The sequence below is a fragment of the Polyodon spathula genome, chromosome 4 (assembly GCF_017654505.1).
Source record: "Polyodon spathula isolate WHYD16114869_AA chromosome 4, ASM1765450v1, whole genome shotgun sequence".
Classification (NCBI taxonomy): Eukaryota; Metazoa; Chordata; class Actinopteri; order Acipenseriformes; family Polyodontidae; genus Polyodon; species Polyodon spathula.
Genome location: NC_054537.1, coordinates 926,300 through 936,382, shown reverse-complemented (window position 1 = coordinate 936,382; position 10,083 = coordinate 926,300). Strand labels below are relative to the sequence as shown.

Genomic DNA, 10,083 nt, shown 5'->3' with positions numbered 1-10,083 from the left:
AGTGCAGTGCAGTACTATGTGTTGAAGCTGACACCCTGGGATCCTTCAAGAAGCTGCTTGATGAGATTCTGGGTTTAATACGCTACAAACAACCAAACAAGCCGAATGGCCTCCTCTCGTTTGTAAACTCCTCTACTTTCTAAGCAGTTTTATAATATCTTTTTAGGAGCTTTTATTGATTGGGACGGGTCGGATCTCGGGTCCTCGGGTCTGGGTAGACCCATGAAGACCTGTACAGTACAGTAGGCTATATATTTTACAGTAAAGTGGTGGTATAATATTTTTTTAGGCACTTTTTTTGTCTGGGAGTCATATAAAGAATGTTGTAATTCAATTATCCAAACAACTCAAATACCCAACCTGCCCTGCTGCCAGTTACTTTGAATAATAGAGTTTTACTGTATGCATGTATGTATATATGCATGTATGTATTTCTGTCACAGGTTTACAGTAGTGAGGTTATATTCCTGTTGGGCATTTCTAACTGGGAAGAAAGCTAAGAAGACTACCTGATTGGGGTTATGTCTGGTACTTTATTGTGTAAATTGCCTGTTTTAGTGTCTGTAAAAAGACGTGTGGTCACAGTTGGATTACTGAATGCATGGTCAGCTGGATTGCTCTTCACTCAGTGTAGTTGAGTGCACCAGACTGATTTGTAACCTGAGCCAGATTTATTTATTTATTGTTTAATTAATTGAAACCTGTGTGACATACATACTCATAAGCCCCATTAAACAGAAACCCCCCAGCAATTAAGAAAGCTCCACCACTCACCTCAGTCACTAACGTTGACTTGTACTGCGACGTGTCATAAACCCACCCATCTTGACACTGCACAGTGGAGTTCAGTCCGTACGCCTTAATGAACTCAATATCCCGGTCGACCGGAGCGTACATCTCACATTTCTTAAAGGAGCCGTCCTTCTCCTTGGGCAGTGTTAGATTCCACTGCTCTTGTCTCGTTAGGTTGGGGCTCAGCTTCAGGATCCAGTCAGTGCTACAGTGGTGCGCCACACTTATCCCTGTGAACACCTGTCCGAACACGTGGAAGGCCATGCAGATATTAGGAATGCAGGTTGCCACCAGCAGACGCTTCTGAAATGCTCCGAACTCACCGACAGCTGTGAGGATCTCCCCAAAGTAACTCATGTTGAGCTGCTAGAAGAACACGAATCCTGCAAAGCCTTTTAACCACACAGTAATGAATGATTAAACAGCTGCTGCACTTTAAATCCTGACGCTGATCGATCAAGGTGCGATTGATCTATTCAAGGAGCACGTATCGAAACAGCTTGACATTTTCTTTTCTTTTCCATTGTTATCGCTATGATTTTACTTTAACAGATCGAACCATCTTTTTGACATACTTTGTACTTCACATTTTTTCAAACTGGAGAAGATACTTTAGACCTCACATGGTTCCCTAACTATTAGCAGTTAAAGGAGCTGTGTGTTTGACACCATTCAGCATTCTGTCCCTTGCTGATGCTAACACTCATAGTTAATGATCAATGTGTTTGGCCTTCAACAGTGTTCTTGTGTTCCCCACAGCTGCACCACAGCATGTTGGTTTATGATACAGGTTACATTTCTCTATAGACGGTCTAATTTACTGAGGTGTACTATTATCTTCTTCATGCAAAGCAACATTTTATTGTGCTAATGTGGGCAATAAACTGTCAGTTTGTTCAAGGCTTCGATTTTATGGCATTGCTGTGTAATGCACTGCAAAGCATTCCCTTCATGATCTATTGCTGTGTAATGCACTGCAGAGCATTCACTTCATGATCTATTGCTGTGTAATGCACTGCAGAGCATTCGCTTCATGATCTATTGCTGTGTAATGCACTGCAGAGCATTCGCTTCATGATCTATTGCTGCGTAATGCACTGCAGAGCATTCCCTTCATGATCTATTGCTGCGTAATGCACTGCAGAGCATTCGCTTCATGATCTATTGCTGCGTAATGCACTGCAGATCATTCGCTTCATGATCTATTGCTGCACTGCAGAGCATTCGCTTCATGATCTATTGCTGCGTAATGCACTGCAAAGCATTCCCTTCATGATCTATTGCTGCGTAATGCACTGCAGAGCATTCCCTTCATGATCTATTGCTGCGTAATGCACTGCAGAGCATTCCCTTCATGATCTATTGCTGCGTAATGCACTGCAGAGCATTCGCTTCATGATCTATTGCTGCGTAATGCACTGCAGAGCATTCGCTTCATGATCTATTGCTGTGTAATGCACTGCAGAGCATTCGCTTCATGATCTATTGCTGTGTAATGCACTGCAGAGCATTCGCTTCATGATCTATTGCTGCGTAATGCACTGCAGAGCATTCGCTTCATGATCTATTGCTGCGTAATGCACTGCAGAGCATTCGCTTCATGATCTATTGCTGCGTAATGCACTGCAGAGCATTCGCTTCATGATCTATTGCTGTGTAATGCACTGCAGATCATTCGCTTCATGATCTATTGCTGTGTAATGCACTGCAGATCATTCGCTTCATGATCTATTGCTGTGTAATGCACTGCAGAGCATTCACTTCATGATCTATTGCTGTGTAATGCACTGCAGATCATTCGCTTCATGATCTATTGCTGTGTAATGCACTGCAGAGCATTCGCTTCATGATCTATTGCTGTGTAATGCACTGCAGAGCATTCACTTCATGATCTATTGCTGCGTAATGCACTGCAGAGCATTCCCTTCATGATCTATTGCTGCGTAATGCACTGCAGAGCATTCGCTTCATGATCTATTGCTGCGTAATGCACTGCAGAGCATTCGCTTCATGATCTATTGCTGTGTAATGCACTGCAGAGCATTCACTTCATGATCTATTGCTGTTTAATGCACTGCAGAGCATTCACTTCATGATCTATTGCTGTGTAATGCACTGCATTCCCTTCATGCTATTGCTGTAATGCACTGCAGAGCATTCGCTTCATGATCTATTGCTGTGTAATGCACTGCAGAGCATTCATTCATGATCTATTGCTGTGTAATGCACTGCAGATCATTCGCTTCATGATCTATTGCTGTGTAATGCACTGCAGAGCATTCACTTCATGATCTATTGCTGTGTAATGCACTGCAGAGCATTCATGATCTATTGCTGTGTAATGCACTGCAGATCATTCGCTTCATGATCTATTGCTGTGTAATGCACTGCAGATCATTCACTTCATGATCTATTGCTGTGTAATGCACTGCAGAGCATTCACTTCATGATCTATTGCTGTTTAATGCACTGCAGAGCATTCACTTCATGATCTATTGCTGTGTAATGCACTGCATAGCATTCACTTCATGATCTATTGCTGGGTAATGCACTGCAGAACATGACATTATTTGTATGTGATACTAGCAATAAAAAGAAGAAAAGAATAACCATGGTTTCGTGAAGCCTCAGAGGTTCGCTTTCCTGGGAAATATCCCGGACTCCTTCAGAGTCTCACAACAAAGGTAAAGTCTAAATAGCAACCTTTAATACTGCTGAACTCATAGGATTAGGGATTAGTTACCTATTTTCTGGACCTTACACTGCAAGTGAAGCTTAGTTTAGAACGCTCATTAGCAGAACAAACATGTTTTTGAGCTCAATTCAAATATTGGTGTATATGTAGATGATTTTCAATTACTTGAAAGTAATCAGGAGTCAGCAAAGCCAATCTCTTCCCATTGCTCCTGCATGCACTTTGTATAAATGTGCATTTTAGTGATTCTTACAGTTCAAAAGTTTTTTCAAGCATATCCCAGCATTGAACAAAATGACCTTATTCAGATAGTCCTCGTCCAAATGACAAACATCAGCCACAGACTCGATTGATAATCTTATTCTTTATTGATTAAAACTAATTAAAGAGAAACATGCATGTCAATCCAAAACCAAAGGATGAAAAAAGCAACCCACACTTGGAATATTGTACTCCTTTGTGTTGAATCTACTACACACAGTTATGTGTAAGGGTACTGTCCCATTGCTCCTTCACTGTTAGGGACAGATCATTGATTACAGTCGACAGTGTCATATCTAAGGTTTTAAAACCTACTCTTCATTCGCCTCAGTACCATGTTTACAATGACCCTGACTCTGCTGTTGGAATTGTACATTTGCTTCAGTATTTGAAGGTACAGCCCTAGAGAGAAGCCACCTCTCAAGTCTGGTCCTCCACAGTCTTTGCTGGATAGAGTCCCTGTGGCAGAGCACAGCTCTGCTCTTTAGAAATTGGCAGGGATGGGGTTAAATTCCCCTACCTGCCTTGGTTCATTGTGTTCAGGTGGCTGGGGTTGATTAGATGATTAGTTTAATTAACGATCAATCAGCACCCAGCCACCTGACATAAAAGGAGGCCTCTGCTTTTCATTTAGGAGGAGGGAGCTGAGGAAGCAGGTTGGTGTTTTGGTGTTTGTGATTTTTTTCTATCCACTCACCAGCCTGCCACATTTGGTGTCAGAGTGGGATAGCGCCACATAGAGGCCCAGAGACAGTCTGGAGTTCAAAAAAATAACTATTTTATTATAAACACAAAAATGAAAGGGCACAAGGGCCAAAACAAAGCAATTTAAACACAAAATAAACAAAATAAAGCAAAAATACACTCACAAAAATAAAGGTTTCCAGGCTGGGCAATGCCTTCACCGGATTCAAAACATTCAAAAATCACAAACACCAACCTGCTTCCTCAGCTCCCTCCCCTAAATGAAAAGCAGAGGCCTCCTTTTATGTCAGGTGGCTGGGCGCTGATTGATCGTTAATTAAACTAATCATTTAATCAACCCCAGCCACCTGAACACAATGAACCATGGCAGGTAGGGGAATTTAACCCCATCCCTGCCAATTTCTAAAGAGCAGAGCTGTGCTCTGCCACCGTCCCACATACAGACTAGCGCGGAGAGCATGGGAGGGGAGGGGGCTCCAGTTCATACAGACCAGCGTGGAGGAGAGCATGGGAGGGGAGGGAGCTCCAGTTCATACAGACCAGCGTGGAGGGAGCATGGGAGGGGAGGGGGCTCCAGTTCATACAGACCAGCATGGAGGAGAGCATGGGAGGGGAGGGGGCTCCAGTTCATACAGACCAGCATGGAGGAGAGCATGGGAGGGGAGGGAGCTCCAGTTTGTACAGACCAGCGTGGAGGAAAGCATGGGAGAGGAGAGGGCTCCAGTTCATACAGACCAGCATGGAGGAGAGCATGGGAGGGGAGGGAGCTCCAGTTTGTACAGACCAGCGTGGAGGAGAGCATGGGAGAGGAGGGAGCTCCAGTTTGTACAGACCAGCGTGGAGGAGAGCATGGGAGAGGAGGGGACTCCAGTTCATACAGACCAGCATGGAGGAGAGCATGGGAGGGGAGGGGGCTCCAGTTCATACAGACCAGCGTGGAGAAGGCTTCTCTGTACCATTGTATATTTCAACATGTACAAGTTCAACTTACTGATAGGGGGGCTGTACTGTGAACGGTATACTGGTTAGAGTAGGGGGGAATTGGATTTTAAAATAATAATAATAATACACATACATACATACATACATACATACATAATACCATGCAGTTGATTTTTTCAGGGTTCAGTCCAGTGTGTGTGCTGGTCAGTACAGTAACGGTGAAATTGTTAACAGACAGGTATGCTGAATACGTTTTCTTTCTCATACCAGAAGAGATAAACTTGCTTCATGAACACATCCCCAGAGTGCAATCAGGGCTGCTGCAGCTCTTCTAAAATGGAAAGGCTTCACAGAATGAAGCTGACAGATTACACAATCCTAGATTGAGATCAGGGTCAATACAGGGAAGCAGTGTGCAGTCTGCAAGGTGCTTGTATTTAAAGCACTGGCGTCTCATTTCAATGCTGTGCCACAGATGTTTCATGTCCTTTCACAGGTCATTATTCTTGGATATGACACCACCACCCTTGGCTCGTGATCTCCAATTCAAGTCAAACATACCAATGGTAAGCACTGTGTTATGAAGTGATTGACATCACTGTTATCATGGCTCTGACCTATCAGAAACCCAGATAGAATGAATAGGAAATGAGATGTCTGATTCCAGCTTGACAAGCGACATGAGAAAATTCATTTGAAACGACTGTGTATAGACTCTCTCCCAACACCTCTGTAAGTGTTTCTGTCATCCAACCAACACGTTTAATGCCAAGTGACTAGGTTTGAATGCTCGTCAAGATAAAGGTTGTGCCCCTAATCACTCCTTTAGTTGAAATAATAGAGGAATATATACATATTTTGATGCCAATTGTAAGTGTCATTGTTTTTTAACAATTGATACAGGCCTGTCAAAGAATTTGGGTCTGGTAATTATTTTGGTGTAAGAGAACTGCTTACGGTACAGTATCTATCAGTGCTGTCTGTGAACCTGGAGTTCTCTGATCGGCTAAGAGGGGCCTAGTTATTTATAATGCAGAAACTGGATTAGTCACATCTGAATCGGCTGCTTCATTTCAACCCCGGGCTGAGGACAATGGGTCGTGTCAGTGGAGGATTCTGCCTGGAGTTCACTTTGTCTCAAGGGCTCTTGTGTTCCAATGCTTTGTCTGTCATATCGAGGGACCTCAAACCGAAGACTTCATTATAAAATTCTTTAGAATATACTGGACAAAACTTCAGAAAACAGAAAACGGGAGAGTGGCAGCGACTCCACAAGCAACGAGAACCCTGCTGATTCAGAAGACCACGCTTTAAAGCTTGCCATGCGTGTGTCCTTCCAGATTGAAAACACAGCATGTGAAGAATAGCTCCACTAATTTTTAACAGTTCAAAAACAAACACCTCTGTCTGTGTGCAGCGGGCATGGGGAGGGGAGTTTGAAAAGTGCAGCACTCCCTCTCTTCCACTCAGCTATTATATTACAGACAAGCTACACTGCTGCTACATTGTCATGCAAGGGGCTGCCTTTAAATTAAACATAAAACAGACATGCCTTGAAATTCAACATTTTTTTATGTTGCATATCTGGGCATTGAAACCTTAATGCACCTGGCTTTAAAATGTGTGGCTTAACAAAATATGTAGTTAAAAAGATTGACGTTGTCTAGACTGAACCCTGTTGCTCATGATCACACCTGCACCTGCTGAGGAACACAAACCAAAAGCTCTTACATTTTTTTTGTTTGTTTTGTTTTTAATAAACCATTTCCTGTTTCCTTACACAGGGGCAGCACTTCACATTACAGGCCATTTCATAACCGTGGATCACAGTTTCTGCTCTACCTGCTAGCTACTGGTGGATTAGTGTGGAATTGCTGTGCAAGTCTGTAGCCACAGTGTTACCATGGTAATATCATCAGGTACCGCAATGTGTTTCACAGAAATGCTCTTCTAGGAGTGACAGCACAGCTGCTGCAGTGTTATTCAATGCCTGCTCATGTTCTTTATAACAGCTTTACCTTATTTTTGGAGAGAAAAAAATTAAGATACAAAGGCCAACTGTGAAACACCCAGTATAAAAAAATCAACACCAAATTCTATTACTTACATACTAAAAGTAGTAAAGTTCTTATGACGACTCCTGTTAAGGAATTCAGATCAGAGACAAGACTACATTCCATAAACTAACCAGTGGATTGGTAATGCATACTTAGATTACTGTCCTGGTGCACAGGATTATTAATGATCACAGAGGTCTAAGAAAACTAATACAATTACAAATGAAAAAGCTTTGCCTAATCATAGCTTTATTCTGACACTATAAAGTGTGTGGGACTGTTTCCTTGAGAGCTCGAATGGAGTCCCTCTAAGGTTTTGCACTGCTTGAATATAACCAGGGTATAGAGCAGAATATTACCCCTTTCACACTGGCACTCCCACCCGGGTCTGGGCTGGGACCTGGCTAACCGGGTCACAATCCTGCGTAGTGTGAAACCACGCACTTGGGTCGGTTAACCCAGGTCCCAGTGACCCACTTCAGGATGTGGGCTGACGTGCTTTGACCCGGGATGAGTGAGACACTCTGGCTCATGACGGCCATTCGTGAGCCGACGCGATGACAGACAGCCACGCCGGCGTGAAGGGTCCACGTCCGCGAGGAACACTTCTGTTTGTTCTGTTTAGCCATGTTTGTGTTGATTGAGACGCAGCATGAGCCAGATTGCAGCAGGGATGAAGCTACATTTACTCCAATCAACATTTGGATGGAAGCTCGGATGGAAGCGTCAGTAACAAGCTGCTTCCAGGGCAGTGATACGCGTATTGTGTACTTGCGTCTGTCACCCAGGTCAACCCTGCTTTATCAAAAGCAGTGTGAAATCAAGTAGCTGACCTGCATGACACAGGGTCCTGACCCAGGTAGATCATGCCAGTGTGAAAGGGGCTTTAGATGCATCTTTACCAGTGAATACAACACAGTGAGCAGGACTGTAAAATCATCTTCAAAATCCTTAAAGGCACACATACTGGGCTTTTGGTAACAGTCTAAATAAAAAGTAAATGGGCACTTTTTTTCCTACCGAATTCCTGGTAAAATAACATAAAAATAACACTGCTTCAATTACAGTATACCACTGATACAAGGGGATTGAAAGGGTCGCACCAGACTTACCACTGGGTTAGAAAAGTATTTCCCAGTGATTCTTTTATTTTTATATATATATATATATAGCTTTGGAAAAAAGATTGTTCCTAAAATTCTTTGTTTTTGAGAAATATACTGATATATATGAATCAGAAAGAGAAGCGTACAGTATGAAGGGCATACATATATCTCATCAGATCCACGTTTATTCTAAAAGGAAACATATAGACCCTCCTACAATCAGAAGTTATAAATTACCCAAAACTACCAGAGCCAAAAATAAAAATGCAACTAACTGTTGAGATCCACTGTAATGCAATGTCTTTATCACAACTGTGTTGCCTGCAAATAAATGAATCAGCAAGTCCTCTAAAGGGGAGGAGGGGTGTCTGTGCATCCTTTTTACTCAGGACTGCAATACTGGAAGCGCCCGGCTGCTTTACTCCGCTATTCCATTGCAGTTTGAACGTGAGGATGCTTGCTAACGGAACAGCCCTAGCTACACAGCTAGCTAATGCACACTGCTTACTGTGTGCATCACAAAACGATCACATAGTAAGATGTGAGGCGTCCCTCTTACAGGGTGTGCATTGATTCGGTTTCCTACAGGACAGCTTCGTTAGTAACTGAAAGCACATCCATTGTACAGTTAGGGTTCAGTACTACAGTGGGGTCCCAGCTGTGTATTCAGAGGTACTGTTTAACAGAAAGCACGTTTGCATTCGCAGGACTTGCAGGTCGAGATTGCATAAGGAAAGCGGGAAAGCTCTGGGTGAGTGGATGTTGACGATTGCTTCATTCCAAACATACATACACTGTAAACATTTTAGTGCGATTCCTATTAGTTGCATTACAAACACATCCTCTTAGTTACAAAGCGGTGTTTCGAATCCTATGGGGGTGGCAGCGTTTTTAGAATTTTCTTTGGCAATAGTGGTTTTCATTAGGCCAATAAAAGTAAGGAATAAGCAGAGGAGTGCCTCTTTTTTTTTTGTTTTGTTTTTTTGTTAGGTGAGTCATGTCCCTGCAGAGCAGTTTAACTAATGCTGAGATGTGCAAATCCCACAAGTTTAACATCGTCTGGAATTTCAGAGGCTTCAACTCCAGAGGCCTATGGATACAAGAGAAAAAAAACAAACAGGTGCTTAGTACTGATTTTGTTTTAATGCGTTTTATTTCAAGGGATCATTTATTTTTCCCCATTCACAGAAATTCCCCCCACAGCTCAGGAGAACTGAAGTGTCTGTGGGTGTCCTCCGATCCCACGACCAAGCCAGCTTCCTCTTTTACACCCAGGATCTCAAGCCCTCTAGAATCCCCACTAAAGACTGGTGACTTTGCAGTCAGGACACAAACCTGCACTCCACTGAATATGTGACTCACCCTGCACACTACACAGCCGTGCCTTTACCAGGGGAGACCCTCGGGGACTCCTGTACTCCCCTGAATGTGTGACTCGCCCTGCACACCACAAAGCTGTGCCTTTACTAGGGGAGACCCTCGGGGACTCCTGTACTCCCCTGAATGTGTGACTCGCCCTGCACAC

At 43.2% G+C, this 10,083-nt stretch overlaps 2 protein-coding genes across 2 annotated transcripts in view; both read right to left on the bottom strand.

Moving 5' to 3' along the window:
• slc22a13b (solute carrier family 22 member 13b) overlaps positions 1 to 1,149 on the bottom strand; it is a 31,984-nt gene extending 30,835 nt beyond the window's left edge. The window contains exon 1 of the mRNA XM_041246546.1: positions 775 to 1,149. Coding sequence (XP_041102480.1) covers positions 775 to 1,149 — 375 coding nt within the window. The remainder of the gene's footprint in view (positions 1 to 774) is intronic.
• Positions 1,150 to 8,727: 7,578 nt separating this feature from the next.
• Positions 8,728 to 10,083, bottom strand: part of oxsr1b (oxidative stress responsive kinase 1b) — an 84,214-nt gene continuing 82,858 nt past the window's right edge. Inside the window, exon 18 of the mRNA XM_041246815.1 lies at positions 8,728 to 9,648. Coding sequence (XP_041102749.1) covers positions 9,574 to 9,648 — 75 coding nt within the window. The 3' untranslated portion in view covers positions 8,728 to 9,573. The remainder of the gene's footprint in view (positions 9,649 to 10,083) is intronic.